The following is a 14,119-nucleotide window of genomic DNA, read 5'->3' as shown; positions in this document are numbered from 1 at the left end:
ATGCGTTTTGGTGACACACGGGAAACTGGATCTTGGCGAAAAACAGTGAATGATGAAGGCAGAGCCGACCTAAGTGAATTGGGAAATGGACACCACTTTTTTCAGAAGATAGAGGACAGTAGCAGAGGAAAAAGTGGGCTGGAAAAGAGTTATTTTAAGACGAGGGAAACTTTAGAATGTTTAAATGCTGATAGGAAGGGACTGGAACAGGAAGGAAAAAAAAAAACAAGCAGGCGAGGGAAAAAGAAATCCATAGTACCAGTGGACGGATTTTTTTGATTTACTGACCCATCGAGCTGAATATACCTCCAGAATTCGGGAGTCTGAAAAGCTGCTGGTTTTAGGTGTGTTTCTACACTAAAGCCTTCCCTCCGCCCCTTCTTTCCCGGCCCCTGGGTCTACTCCGCCACCCCTACTCCAATCCCTGGAGCCTCATCCCAATCTCTCCCCAGGTCCCCCTCCCCCCGCCCCACCAATGCACTCCTCCCAACACCCGACCTCTCTCTCTCTCTCTCTCTCTCTCTCTCGCTCTCTCTCCCACCACCCCCCACCCCCAACCAAACCTCGCGAGTAGGCCGTATACATACCGCTTTTTTTATGAATTCTTCCGGGTCGCCAGATAGGGCCACGCCCAGCCTCAATCCTGTCGGCCCCCCAATTGGAGCGCACTTCCCGAAAGGCGCAGGCCTGAACGGTTGTAGTTGCTTGGGCGGGAGGGGGTGGACCTCTAAATCTCGCGCAGGCGCATTAGGTCCTGATTGCCATGCGGGTGCTTGTGGGTGAGGGCCCAAGGGGAGAATGGGTGGGGGTGCGGGTTGAAAGAAATATTGAGCCAGAGACTGAGGACTGGGTGGCCCGCGAGGGATGGGGGCACTGTCTTGTGCACAGGCAACCTGGCTTTGGACTCCTAACCCGAGAAGCCGAATCTCCCTAAACTATGTGACCTGTGTCTCTTGTGCATCACCCGGAGAGGGCAAGAAAGAGAAGTTTTGAGGTCAGATGAGATAGCTTCAGAAGAGGGGCGCCACAAAGAGGGGACTGAAGGCGCCCCCCGGGAAAATGAACACCTGGTATTTTCCTGTCAGGTGGCGGAACGGGCTTCATTGGGACAGCCCTAACCCAGTTCCTGAAAGCCAGAGGCCACGAAGTGACGTTGGTCTCCAGAAAGCCCGGACCAAGTCGGATCACGTGGGTATGGCCGCCCTCAGGAAGCTGGTGGGGGAAGGCCTGGTTTGACCACGTAAGGCCAGGCGGGCACTGTGTACTTTCTCTGACAGGATGAGCTCGCTACGTTGGGGCTGCCCCGCTGCGATGCCGTCGTCAACCTAGCGGGAGAGAACATCCTCAACCCTCTCCGAAGGTCAGTCTGGGCCCTAAAACTAATATCCTTCAGAGCAGAGGCAGGAGAGGAAATGGCTCTGAGATAAGAAGAATGGAGCTGACAGATCGAAAACTAAACCCATTTCCCGGATTACTCATCCCGCCCGCTCCTCAACGCCCACCCTCCCTTCTACCCCACTCAGTTGATGGTTCCTCCTCACTTATAACTCAGGATGCCCCAAAAGGATATGCCTTGTCCCTCTACAGGAGAGCCACACATTTTACTGGAAATGGATATGGACAGGCCCCAGGGAAAGAGAGAAGAAGAGATATGTGTATGTATATATTTAATAGCTTATTTCACCTGTTTCTCATGCAGGTGGAATGAAACCTTCCAAAAAGAGGTGGTCAGCAGCCGTTTGGAGACCACCCGCATGCTGGCTAGAGCCATCACGGAGGCCCCACAACCCCGCCCCCAGGCCTGGGTGTTAGTCACAGGCGTAGGTATGCCCCAAATCACCAACCCCTTACATTAGCCAGGGAAAGGGAGTACACCCTGAGGGTGTACCTCAGGCCTTTCTAGCTATACATGTGCAGAGTGCTGGTCTTCTTCTTAGGCCCTTGATTCACACGTGTTTCTCCTGACGTTTGTGTACTTTGAGAAACTGGGACCCTAAGAGAAAAGGGGTATTGGCACTGCTCCCCTAGTACCAGGAGAAATTCCACCTTGTCCCAAGTCCCTTGCTTCTCACAGCACCATTCTTTAGGAACGGAATTTCTGATTCTTATATTTCACTTTTGGGACCAAATAATTGCAAATAATTTTGGCATATATGCCAGCTACTGATTGTTTTACACATATTACAGTACTTAATCCTCATAAGAACTCTGTGAGGTAGGTATAAGCCCCATTTTAAAGATGCAAAAATTCTGCACAGAGTTAATATAACTTGCTTAAAGTCATGATTAATAAATGGTGGAGCCGATATTAAAACTCACTCTACCTGCCACCCACATCTTTATTCTTAACCACTATATTCTATCAACCTCTCAGCTTAACCATGCAGCTAAACAGTTATTCCAAGGCCATAACAGGTCAGCTCATGGGGCTCAAGAGGAAAATACCCACAGCTGTTTTCCACAGAGAGATCCCAAGAGCCAAGGAGGGTTAAGCCAAGAGGGCCCTTGACTGCAAAGGACCAGTCAGGACCAAGGACAGCCAGGGCACATGAGTGCTATCCTACCTGCAGGTTACTACCAGCCCAGCCTGACTGCTGAGTATGACGAGGACAGCCCAGGAGGGGATTTCGACTTTTTCGCCAACCTCGTAACCAAATGGGAAGCTGCAGCCAAGCTTCCTGGAGATTCTACACGCCAGGTGGTGGTACGCTCTGGTAAGAACCAGGGGCCTGTGTATCAAGCAGGGTTGGAATGTCTTCTCTCGTCTGGGAGAGTGGGATGATAAGGGGAGCTGAGCTTACAGAGAGAGGATGCCACCACTTCTGGCCAACCTGCAGATGGGAGGGTGGGATGTCCCAAAGAAAACCACACGCCGGAACTGCTACAGAGCTAAGCCAGCATGGGGAAAGAGCCAGTAAGGGATAATGGGGAAGAACAGTGGGACTGCTTGGAGACTGAGGGACCTCCCAGTACCATCCTTCTTGCCTGCTCTAGGGATTGTGCTGGGCCGTGGGGGCGGTGCCATTGGTCACATGCTGCTGCCCTTCCGCCTGGGCCTGGGGGGCCCCATCGGCTCAGGCCACCAATTCTTACCCTGGATTCACATCCGGGACCTGGTGGGAATCTTGGCCCATGCCCTTGAAGCAAGCCACGTGCAGGGGATCCTGAATGGAGTGGCTCCAGCCTCCACCCCTACAAATGCTGAGTTTGCTAAAGCCTTGGGTGCAGCCCTGGGCCGCCCAGCCTTCATCCCTCTACCCAGCACCATTGTGCAAGCTGTCTTTGGGCAAGAACGTGCCATCATGCTGCTGGAGGGCCAGAAAGTGGTCCCACGACGGACATTGGCTGCTGGCTACCAGTATTCCTTCCCAGAGCTGGGGGCTGCCTTGAAGGAAGTCATAGCCTAAGTGGGGAGGGTCATGGCAGGGCCAAGGCCTGTCCCTCATCAGAGGCTTCCCAGTTAGACTGAATAGGCTCAGGTACTCCTCCACTTGAGACATAAAACTGTCTGGTTCTTAGGGATTCCTCTCCCTATCCTTTCTCATCGTTCTGTTGTTCCGCCTTATTTAACTGACTGTCTCATTTAAACATTGCCGTCTCATCAAGTTTGACCCTTAACCTATTCAAGTCCTTATAAAAGAATTTGCAAGTTCAGTTTCCCTACATGTCCCGTTCCTGTCTCCTTTCTCCTTTTTCCTGTGTAGTAATTGCTCTAAATTAGGCAATAAATTATCTCAATAGCTCCAACTCATCTCTTTGGCCTAGATTCTCCTGGAATTTATTTCAAGGAATGTCACCCTAAGCTGACTGTTTCCTCTATATGGGGTTTTGAAAGTTATAATGGGCAACATCTCCCTTCTTGGTCCTTCCATTGCCAAAAGAGCTGGTAACAAATTCAGGGCATGAGGTTATGATAAAGGTAGAGACCAGACAAGAGAAGTGATGACCTATTTCCAATGGGTTCTGTGGTCACCTTGCATACTTGTTCACGGTACCATTAAGATGCCAGCAGAGGAAGAAATGAGGGCCGAGTCTAGGATAGCATTCAGCCTATCACCAAATGGCAGTGAATTAATAAAGCAACAATATGCTGGCCCCAGTTCAAGGGACAAAGCTAACATCCCTATCTGTAAGTAGCTTAGGACTTGCCTCTCATCTGATTGAGGCCACTTCAGTCAACCAGGGTTCTCAGCATAAAAGGACAGAAGATATCTCTGGCCCACTGCACACCCACCATCACTGAAAGTGAAAGTGGCAAGGAACATATCAAAAACTACAAATTTAACCTTATTAGGAAAAAAAGTCCCAAGTGTTCATCTAGGACCTTCTCCCTTTTTATCTACCCTGGTATCTGCTACAAATTGACCAGTAGTTCCCCCAGCCCTCAATCAGGCCTCACTAACCAATCTTTCTTCCAAGGGGACTTTGAGTCATTGTCATCTCTCTGACTATCTTGTTTCCAACACACCTGCCCCCAGCCCAAGTCAATATGGTCTAGTGGTATACATCACCAACGGGGAAGAGCGAAGACACCAGGACACAGGGACTCTCTCCATCATCACTCAGCTCCCACACTAATTGCTCGAATGAACTAGAGTGGCAATAGGTAGACAAGACACACCAGTGCTGCTCAGGGAACAGCAGCCAGAGCCTGAAAAGAATCATGTCCAGGAACTTGCTACAGGGCCCAGACAGCATAGAACACTGCAGCAGCTGTCCACCTTCTTCATCTGGTCTTGGACTCTAGGCAGTTGACCGGCCCTGTATTGTTCCTGGGGGAGTGACCAGCCTCAAAGGCAGAAGAGCATATTGGGGGCTACAGTAAAGGAAAGTGCTAATACTGTCCAGGGAGGGGACGGGCTACCTTGGAGGTAGTAAGTTCCCTGGCACGGGAGGACATCAAGCAGATAGAGGATGACCTGTAGAAATCAGGTTGGAGAGAATGTCCTGATGGAACAGCAGTTGGTCTGATTCTTCGGTTTTCATTTCCCAAATTAAGCAGTTCATCTAGATAACAATCTCTAGAAACCACCCCCCGCCCCCATCCCCATACACACACACACACGAAGCAGAAGTGGACCTCGCTTTATGCAACACGTGTTCTGTAGAGAAAATGCTGGGGTCAGGTCACATTGTCATTGTCATTGCAGAACATGGCTTCATCGGTTTGGTGAATGCGTAACACCTCAGCAAGTGCATTGAACCAAGGACTTTCTGACACGTTACTGAATCTGTAAACAAACACTTGAATGCAACAGGAGAGCTGCCATTTAGAGGAACCCTGAGAGTATTTTGGTAATGCAAACAGTCCCCTTACTGTTTTATAAATGTGGATTTGGGGGTTGCCCAAAAGGGATGCAGCCATTATAGGGCACATCATAATGAGGGTGCAGTGTTAAAATCTAGGGCACAGGCCCTGGGGACAGAGGACTCTCGGTTCTCTGAAAAGTGAGGTTTTGGTTCAGAAGCCTGTGTAGCCAGACACACACCTGAGACTTGGTCCAAGTACCTTTCCTCCAAGGAGCCCTCCTCCATGTTCTCATTCCTCTTCCCAACTGGTATTTTTACATCTGATTTATAGGCAGAAGTAAAAGCCAAGCAGCTCAATCAAGGTCAAAGACAGGCACAGCTGAGACCAGAAGCCAAGTCTCCCTCTGCCTTCCCCACCAGCTCCCTGCTGCCGCACTGTGACCCAGACCCCAATCACACTTGCCTTTCCAGGGCCCAGCATTCCCTTCAAGGCTCTCAGGAGCCCAGACAGGCCTGGAAAGCCTCCTGTCCTCTGACCATTTAGAACAGCAGCCAAGGTAGGAAATGCTCAGCTTTCTTACCATCGTTCTTCATTCCCCTCCTGCTCACCTTAGCCTCCATCCACCACTCAGCTTCGAGGACAAGCCAGCAGTCCCAATGTCCAGCCTCCACTCCCTACAGAAACCCTGTGCTAAGGCAAGGTTGAGAAATTAAAACCGAGCAGAACCTCTTGAGAGCTGGTTGAGGTCCTGACTCAAGAGGAGATCAGATCACTTGATGGACCTGTCCCAAAGTGCCTCAGGCAGGAACATTTCTCACACTCAAATGCTCTTCCTCAGTGCTCCCTTGACCCAACGCACTAACTCAGAGTGGGTCTGGGTCAGGGTCCGAGCAGCACAGGGACCCTCACAGAAGGGGCTGAGCTGAGCGAGGCCGGAGCTGACAGGGTGGCAGCCACTCAGGCAGGTGAGGCTTAAAAGTTGAGACTGAGCAGGGCCTCAGAGAGCTGGTTGATGTCCCGGCAGTAAGGCTCCCGCTGCAGAATGAAGTCCACCTTGTGATCCTGACCCCAAAACACCTCCAGCAGCTGGCGCCGGAGCCGCTCCGTCTCCCGGGTCTTCCGAATGCCACTACTGCCTTTTTCCTCCTCTTCTCTCCCCTGCTGCTGGTTACCATGCTCTACCAAGCCCCTGGAAGGATGCTGAGCCTTAGAAGATGCCTGTGCCCTGGGAAGAAGCAGAGAGAACAGAAGAGCTGGTGCGCATCCTGGAGAGAAGTTAGAGCTCAGTGGGCCTCCCAGCGCTCCCCTGCCGTTAACGGCCCTGCCTATTCCTGGCTCCGAAGTTCCCCAAGCTGACCACTGAGTGGCAGTATCAACCCACTTCTGAAGAGGAGAGAGACAGTTTTTTTGAAACCAGGAAGGTGAACCCAGCCACTAATGATCAAGTCTAATAAATTAATCATTTAATGGTCCAGCAGAGGGCGTGCTGAATACAAGTGGCTATAAGTAAAGCAACCATGTTCCAAAAAATTCCAACAAACACACTGATTAGGGGAAACAGGAAGCAGGTGCTTCCTTCCTGGCCTGGAGGGTCCACGTCTGGATTTCCAGGGAAGTAGTTAAAGGCCAAGCCAAGGCAACCTAATCCAGTACAGAATTAAGGTGGCCCAGATGGAAGTCACACTTTCCCCAAGTCTACAGGCTTGCAAGGCCCCTGCAGAGAGGGGGCCAGGGCTGGGGGGCTGCCTACGAGTCTGGGGTATTACCTGACTGGCTTCTTCAAGAACTCATCCAGCATGGGGCCATTTCGCCCCAGTGGGTCATCAGGGACCATGAAGAGGTTTCCCACAAAGGTGAAGGGCAGAAGGCTGAATGGGGACAGAGAATGTATGGTCACAGAGGGGCCCCTGCCCACCTCCCAGACAGCTGAGACCAACTCCAACAAAAGCTGTCAGCTACCATCCTTCAAGCCAATGTCAAGCCCCTTCACAGAGTCCTCACCCGGTGGCAGAGCAGAACTGGTTTTAGAGAAAGGTCTGAGTCTGAGCCCTTTTCTCAGGGGAGGCCCTCTCACCGCTCTCTGATGATTGCCATCCACTTCTCGGACTCCTCCGCCAGGTCCCGGAACTGGTCGTTGGAAACAATGATCCCATCAGTCTCTTCGGCCAGCTTCACCATGAACCTGTCTCAAAAACCACAGCAACATTCTAGGATTCTCAACAGCTTCAACCCCAAAAAGTGCTATCGACTCCCATGACCCACTTCTGGTGATAGAGATCTTCCCACCCACACGCACACCTTGACCCAGCCACCAGGGGACTGACTGGATACAGATGCCGTGGATTAGAGAGGAAACAAAGATGAATCCAACATAGAACCTGAAAAACAACCCCTCCACTCACCACAATCCTCCACTCAACACTTTGTGCCTCGTTAGTGAGAGAGTAAGATCTAGCCATGGCTCTGTCTTCTTCCACCCTACCCCAGCAGTCACAAATCCACCACATTATTCCTCTGCGAAGTCTGCCACTCTTAGCTATTCGGACATTGCAAATGATCATAGCTTCCTGATAAGAGGATTCCCCACCCCCTGCCACTTACCACTCTCAGTCTCTCCTGCTTTCCCCCAAGAGAACATGATCTTCCCCTACCCAAACCTTTCCACACTTGCCCTTTATCTACCGAATAAAGTCCACATGCCCAGGCCTGGCATGGCAGCTAAGCCCCTCTAGAACACAACTCCAGCCACTCCTATGGCCTTATCTCTCCTGGTACTCTCAACTTGTGCCAGAATCAATGAACCGATTACATCCTTGTTCTCCAAACATGCCCTGTGTTCTCTGACTTCCATGTTTCTCAAAATCTTCCCTCCATCTGGAATGTATTTCCTAAACCTCACTGATCAACAGAATCACCAGGGGAACTTTTAAAAAAGAGATGCCTGGGCCCTACTTGAGTAATACTGATTCCATAGAACTGTGGTAGGACTCATGAAGAGGTATGTGGGGGTCTTTTTCAACAGGTTTAGAAACCAAGAGATCCAGCCCATCCTATGTCCTTCTCTATCAAAACTCACAAATCTCTCCCTTCCCACAAAACCCCAGCCAGAGGAAAGCTCCCTTTCCTCTGAGTTCCTGTAATGTTGGATTTATAGTTTCTTTTGGCTCCTTAAAGTCAAATTCCCAGCAATCCCACCTCCTTCAGGCCATGCACCTAAGTGGGCAGTCAGTATTTGAAAGGCAGTGTGGTATAAGAGGGCACTAGTAATCGGCACTGGGTATGTGAGATGTCTGGTTCGGAGTTTCTGTCTGGGAAACAAATGAAGGACATACAATTGTACATGGTATCATATGACATACAAAAGGTATTTTCAGGTTAAGTATACTTTATCATTATGTTACATATGTTGTTCAGCAGTATGCATGCAGTAGGCCTATGCTGTGCACCACTTGTTTGTCACTGTAACTAGGCAAAATTCCAAACTCCTATTGTACTGTCTGCCTACCAAGACCTATAGAACTGTACAGACAGCCTTTAAAATTCATTACAACTGACTCAATCTTCACTTTCAATTCTGTGTCAATGCTGGTGTGGAAAGAAGGTTCCATATCTTGGATAATCTGTGAAATCTAGACATAAAACAATAGCACAGGAAGAAAGTGAACTACCTTTTTGCAGAATACCATTTACTTATTAAGGAGCAAAAGTTAAGTATTTGAGAAGACAAAATATATAATCACTATGGTTTAGAAACTAGTTTTTTATTTAAAACTGAAAGTCCTAGAAAATAAAGAACTAGTAGTTGTAAAAATGTTTGATTAGCTTTTAAAATCTGCCCATTTCCCACACAGTGTGCATACACTAAGGGACTATGCCCTGTTTTTCATATAAACCATCTGGAAGCTTTAATTTCTCATTTTTCCTTTGCCACTTGGTAGCCTTCACCAAGACAGTTAACTACTCTTAGCCTCTGCTCCATTTCTGTACCATAGAGATAAGACCCTCTGCCACACTTGCTTGGGTCCATGAACAGTTAAGGAATATCACTGTACTCTTGCCTCGTACCTTGAGTGAGGCAAGCACATACCTTTTGATATTCACGAGGAGCATGAATGAATGGAAGAGGACCCTGAGACAAGAGGTTAACTCACTAAGAGACTGGCCCATAGTCAAAGTCGATGAGTAGTGTAACTTGGGACTCTAATTCAGATCTTCGAATTCTAAGTCCAGTGATCTCTTAGATTATGTTTTATTTATGAGTTTTTTTATGTCATTATGCATGGATTTTGTTTCTTCATTTGGCTTGTTACTTTGAACATTTACTCTGGTTTTTCCAAAATATTGAGGGAATTCCTCTACATGTTTGGAAATTTAGGTTGTAAGAAGGCATTTGTCATCCGGTTATTCATGTCATCAGCTTTCCCATCTTTCCATTAACCCATATTTTCTAGGCAGCAAGGCACTATATAAATACAAAGCATCATTTAGTTTAATGAATGAAATATGAATGATGAATGGGCAAACACAGTTGTCTAACATCCATCTCATCTCAACTGTGGGGCAGACTTACCCACCTAGTCATATGGGCACACGGAGGAATAACTGGCCCTTTGTCCACTACCCAGGCTTAGAGACAGTGTAAAAGTTCAGGAGCTTCTGTCTCTCCCTTGATCTCCCACTGGGCTCCTTGAATATCAAGCCTGGGTCCAGGAGAGAAACAAGTACCTGTCATCATAAGAAGAGATCCTCTTGCCATCCATGACTCGGGAGGGAGTGAGGGAGAGCAGACTGAGAGAGTAGAGCTTTTGCAGGAAGTGACCCTCTAGAGAAAAAGAGGAGCACAACGTGGTTATCCTCAAGGTGTAGGCAGGGCCTACGCCAGGACACAAAAAACCAGGCACAACTCACCTCTGACCTTGGCATCCTTACTGAAGCGCCACTGAGGCACAAAGACGGTTATGTCCCGGTGGCCACGGTCCCAGAAGTACTGCACAGCAATGGCAATGCCCCGGCTGGAGAAGTAGTGCTGGAGGCCGTGCCTGCAGTGAGAAGGGGTCGGCACTCTGGGGCCCCAGAGGAGGGCCTGGCAGCCTGTCTGGAGTGCTTGCCCCTCGGCATATGTCCCCAAGGTGAACAAAACTGCCCATCTCGTTCCCCTCCCCAGGACCCTCAGCCCCACCGGGTACTCACACCATGGCCACGTTGCTGCCATCAATGACAATATGGCGGAGGTCTGGCTGGCCAGGTACATTTGCAAGGCACAGGGTGAAAGGGTCCTGTAGGGCCTCCTGGAAACGCTGTGTGCCAGTCACCAAATTGCCCCCCCGGGTGCCTCTTTTCCATGGAGACCCTCGACCTCGAGCCATAGCCTGCTGCTTATCTCCCCTGTCTCCTCGGTCTCCACAGTGCCATGGGGGCTCAGGTGCAGGTGGGGGGCTAGGCACTCTGGGAGGTGAGGCCTCCCCATTGTGGAGCCGCTGGAGGAGAGAGGCTCCCCGGGGCTGACCTGCCCTCTGACAGGGGCCCTGGGCACCAGGAGGCTCATTCTGGACACAGAACCGTCCTCTTTCCTGAGGCACCCCTTCCTTCCCCAGGGTCTTTCCCTTCAGAAGCCCTGCCTGCCCTGCCTCTCCTCCCCCTAATTGTGACTTAAAGGCCACCTCTCTCTCCCAGGCCTCTTCCCCAGGAAGCTCTTTCCACCCCAAATCCATCTCCCTGGGAGCACCCTGCTTCCCTCCCTCCTTCTCCATAGCATGTTTCTCTCCCCTTGACTCTCGCCACCCCATAGGTCCAGTGTCCAGTGACTCCCTGCCTTCACTCAGGGGAGCTCTGACTCCCTGGTGCTGAGCACCCAGCAGGCCTGGGCTCCCCCTGTCCCAGGAGGAAAGCGCTTGGGGACCCTGCCCCCTGGATGCCTCCTGCACCAGGCTCAGCAGTTCCTCCTGGACGGCCAGAGGCAGCTGTAGCAGGGCCTCTCTGTGGGCATCCTCCCAGGGCTGCAGCAGGGCACAGAAGTCTCTCAGTACTCCGGCACACTGAGAGGCTCCAGGCGACGGCCCTAGCCGAAAGTCCCAGCTCAGCCGCTCCACCAGCTCCTCCACTCGGCTCTGAGCCATGACGAAGGCTTCGGTCAGGCCACTGACCATCAGCGAGCCAGGTGCCCCAGGCACCAGATGGGCTGATGTGCTCCAGGCCAGGCAATCAAGGAAGAAGCCCTGGGCCCCCAGGAAGATGCAGTGCAGTTTGGGTGGATAGTGGATTTCATCCTGCAGCTCCGGGCTGCAGAGACCCTTCAGGTACTCCTGAGGGTGGAAAGGGAGAGGGGGTAGGAAAAAAGGAGACTGCTGGAATCCTAAGTGGCCCAGTGGCCCTTCAGGCTCATTGCTCTCCCGTGAGCTCCAGGATGCCTGGGCAGAGCAAAGGAGCCCCCACAGATCCTGACAAAGTTGGGGGTTAAAATGGGATCAAGAATCTCACTCATTTCCCTTTCCAGCTGACAGCCTGTTTAGAACTTGATTCACTTTAAGATACAATTATAGGAGGGCTCAGGCACAGGAGGGATGGCACCACCTAGGCCGCTGTCCCTCTGCCAGTACCCAGGCGTTATTCACAGTGTCCAAGACATGGAAACAACCTGAGTGTCCTTCAATGGAAGATTGGATAAAGATGTGGTACATATATACAATGGAATACTACTCAGTCATAAGAAAAGATGAAATATCCAAAAAGATGGATATGGAAAATATCATGCTAAGCAAAACAAGTCAGACAGAAAAAAAGAAGCATATGATTTCACTCATGTGGGATATAAAACATAAAGCAATAAATGAAAAACCAAAAAACTCATAGACAGACAACAAAGGGAAGGGGCAAGGGAGGAGGTAGAAGAGGGTAAAGGGGGTCAAATACTTGTTGACAGAGATTGACAGAAAGAGACTTGACTTTGGGTGGTGAACACAGTGCAATATACGGATGATGTATTACTGAACTGTACACTTGAAACTGATATAATCTTATTAACTAATGTCACCCCAATAATTTTAATAAAAACTTTTTTAAAGAACAACATATGATAATATACAGCCAGAAACTAAATTAGCTGCTTGCCATTTTTAAATTAAATAAATTGAAAACACTAAAAAAATTAAGTTATTAATTTGATCTTGAAAAAAGATACAATTAGCATTAATTGGTTACAAGGCTGCCTCTTTAAATTTTTGTGTTTATATGTGTTGTATATTTCCATCATGATCACCAATGCTAACTTTTACTGAACTCATGCTCTACATGCTTTATCTCATTCATGTAAGGTAGATACTATTATTCACATTTTATAGATAAGGAAACTGAGACTGAGGTCACAGGGCTGGCAGGCAGTGGAGCTGTACAGGAACCCAGGCCTGGCCTCCCACCCTACAGTGAATTCCTTGATGGGGCCTCCTTGCCCAACCGGATTTTCTCTGCTCTCCCAAAGAGCACAAACTGATTTGAACTGAATCATTTGTCTGCAAGCCCTGGCAGAGAAGCTGGGTCATCACAGCAGAAATGAAACCAAGACTCCAGACAAATACAAAGTTGAGTTTCTCAAAGCTCAGGATCAATGAGGTTGCCAATGAGACAATCAAGTAGTGGAGATCCTCCCCCGACCCCTCCTCTCCCCTGACTCTGGATGGGGGAATCATTGCTTCCGGAAGGGTCAGGGAGGGGCGTTCACCTTGGCTCTGCTGGCGTTCTCCTTGGGGCCCTCCAGCTGCAGCCAGATGTGAGGGTTCTCAGGACAGTCCTTCGGGAGGACGCTCATCCCCACGCGGAAGATGCGCTCCACATGGGGCTGCTGCTCCCGCACCCTGTCCTCGGCCTCCGCAGACACGGCAAAGCGGTCAGGGGACGAGGAGCTAGTCCCCCAGGTAGGCATGGCTGCTTGGCCACTCAGTCCTGTAAGCAGGAAAGGCAGCTCAGAGCCTCGCCGTTCCCTCAACCCAAATCTTGGTCTCCAGGCCTACAACAGCCATCGACAGGTCGCACTTAATTACCGGTCTTATAAACAACGCAGGAGATCTCGGGCCATTTGGGGGGTAAGAAGAGAATGTCAGATTAAAGGGGCACAGGCCTTCTCTCCAGAGAGGAAGTCATGAATAAACAAGACTCTCTCTGGGATGGGCATCTGGCCTTTGGAAAAGGATGACCACAGCCCTGAGCAGGAAAGGGAGGGGGGTGCTCCAGTTCGGTCTGGAGCCAGAAGGAGTGGACGGGTGACGAAAGAGTCCCTCTTCTCAGGGGACTCGGCAATCACCAGGTCCAGAACGGCCTCTTAAAGATGGATCTTCACCAAGGGTTGAACTGGGCTGTGCTCTGGGGTCCCTCGTCTGCCATTTCCAAGGTTCCAGCCACTCACACCCCTCCCCACCCCCTCCCCTCCCCTCCGCGGTCCGCTGCCATCCCCTCCGCTGCGCCACGCGCCCCACCCAGGGCCCAGGGGCTGGACCGAGTCCCGCCCACAGCCGCCTACGGCAGTCGCCCCCGGCCTCTCTCTGCACTGCAGCCTCCGGTTCCCGCGGCCTGGGCGCGCCTACCCGCGTCGGCCGCCCGCTGCGGCCTCTCTTGCCGACGCCTCTAGGTGTCCGCCAGCCCCAGCTTCGCCCGCGCCCCCAACCCAGGGGAGAAAGGCGAGGGGCTCGAATCTGGGCGGGCCTTCCCGGATTTCTCACCCAACGGGGACCTCTCTTCTCCACATCGCGAACTGTTTTTTGAGTCACTTCCTGGCCAGAGGCGGAGTCAGCCGGGCCCCTCCCGGGACTGGGCCAGCACTGGGCCCCGGCGCGCCCCCGCCTCCGCCCCAGCCCCGCCGGACTCCTCCCAGCTCCCGGC

General features: G+C 50.9%; 2 protein-coding genes across 7 annotated transcripts; one reads left to right on the top strand and one right to left on the bottom strand.

Moving 5' to 3' along the window:
* Nucleotides 1–597: 597 nt before the first annotated feature.
* On the top strand, nucleotides 598–3,751 carry SDR39U1 (short chain dehydrogenase/reductase family 39U member 1). Of its 3 annotated transcripts, none has more exons than XM_039870418.1 (6): nucleotides 598–779; nucleotides 1,086–1,188; nucleotides 1,278–1,360; nucleotides 1,700–1,824; nucleotides 2,571–2,714; nucleotides 2,995–3,751. In XM_039870418.1, the coding sequence occupies exons 1-6, from the start codon at nucleotides 598–600 to the stop codon at nucleotides 3,405–3,407; spliced, it is 1,050 nt and encodes a 349-aa protein (XP_039726352.1). In that variant the 3' UTR covers nucleotides 3,408–3,751. The 3 variants fall into 3 exon arrangements, with proteins under 3 accessions (XP_039726352.1, XP_039726353.1, XP_039726354.1); XM_039870419.1 differs by having other exon boundaries at nucleotides 663–779; nucleotides 1,086–1,192; XM_039870420.1 differs by lacking the exon at nucleotides 598–779 and adding an exon at nucleotides 786–994 and having other exon boundaries at nucleotides 1,086–1,192.
* Nucleotides 3,752–5,069: 1,318 nt separating this feature from the next.
* KHNYN (KH and NYN domain containing) lies at nucleotides 5,070–14,052 on the bottom strand. Of its 4 annotated transcripts, XR_005654416.1 has the most exons (9): nucleotides 13,825–13,963; nucleotides 12,966–13,186; nucleotides 10,442–11,553; nucleotides 10,160–10,290; nucleotides 9,977–10,073; nucleotides 7,326–7,433; nucleotides 7,018–7,119; nucleotides 5,490–6,476; nucleotides 5,070–5,231 (listed from the first exon to the last, which is right to left on the bottom strand). XR_005654416.1 is itself a non-coding variant. In XM_039870416.1 (8 exons), exons 2-8 carry the CDS (start codon nucleotides 13,164–13,166, stop codon nucleotides 6,224–6,226), a joined length of 2,004 nt encoding a protein of 667 aa, XP_039726350.1. In that variant the 5' UTR covers nucleotides 13,167–13,186; nucleotides 13,960–14,052; the 3' UTR covers nucleotides 5,070–6,223. The 4 variants fall into 4 exon arrangements, 3 of the variants coding, with proteins under 3 accessions (XP_039726350.1, XP_039726349.1, XP_039726351.1); XM_039870416.1 differs by having other exon boundaries at nucleotides 5,070–6,476; nucleotides 13,960–14,052; XM_039870415.1 differs by having other exon boundaries at nucleotides 5,070–6,476.
* Between the last annotated feature and the right edge of the window lie 67 nt (nucleotides 14,053–14,119).

The sequence above is a fragment of the Pteropus medius genome, unplaced genomic scaffold, assembly GCF_902729225.1.
Source record: "Pteropus medius unplaced genomic scaffold, Ma_sr-lr_union100, whole genome shotgun sequence".
Taxonomy (NCBI): Eukaryota; Metazoa; Chordata; class Mammalia; order Chiroptera; family Pteropodidae; genus Pteropus; species Pteropus medius.
Note: the sequence above shows the minus strand (reverse complement) of the source record. Positions and strands in the feature narration are given on the sequence as shown.

What these genes read in the sequence shown, in the direction of transcription:
- SDR39U1 (XM_039870418.1), top strand. Translation starts at nt 598, where the DNA reads ATGAATTCTTCCGGGTCGCCAGATAGGGCCACGCCCAGCCTCAATCCT. An exon ending in TGCCATGCGGGTGCTTGTGG is followed by an intron (nt 780 to 1,085) that starts GTGAGGGCCCAA and finishes TTTTCCTGTCAG; the next exon opens with GTGGCGGAACGGGCTTCATT. An exon ending in ATCCTCAACCCTCTCCGAAG is followed by an intron (nt 1,361 to 1,699) that starts GTCAGTCTGGGC and finishes TTTCTCATGCAG; the next exon opens with GTGGAATGAAACCTTCCAAA.
- KHNYN (XM_039870416.1), bottom strand. Translation starts at nt 13,166, where the DNA reads ATGCCTACCTGGGGGACTAGCTCCTCGTCCCCTGACCGCTTTGCCGTG. An exon ending in AGAACGCCAGCAGAGCCAAG is followed by an intron (nt 11,554 to 12,965) that starts GTGAACGCCCCT and finishes TTCCACCCTCAG; the next exon opens with GAGTACCTGAAGGGTCTCTG. An exon ending in ATGGCAATCATCAGAGAGCG is followed by an intron (nt 7,120 to 7,325) that starts GTGAGAGGGCCT and finishes GTCCCCATTCAG; the next exon opens with CCTTCTGCCCTTCACCTTTG.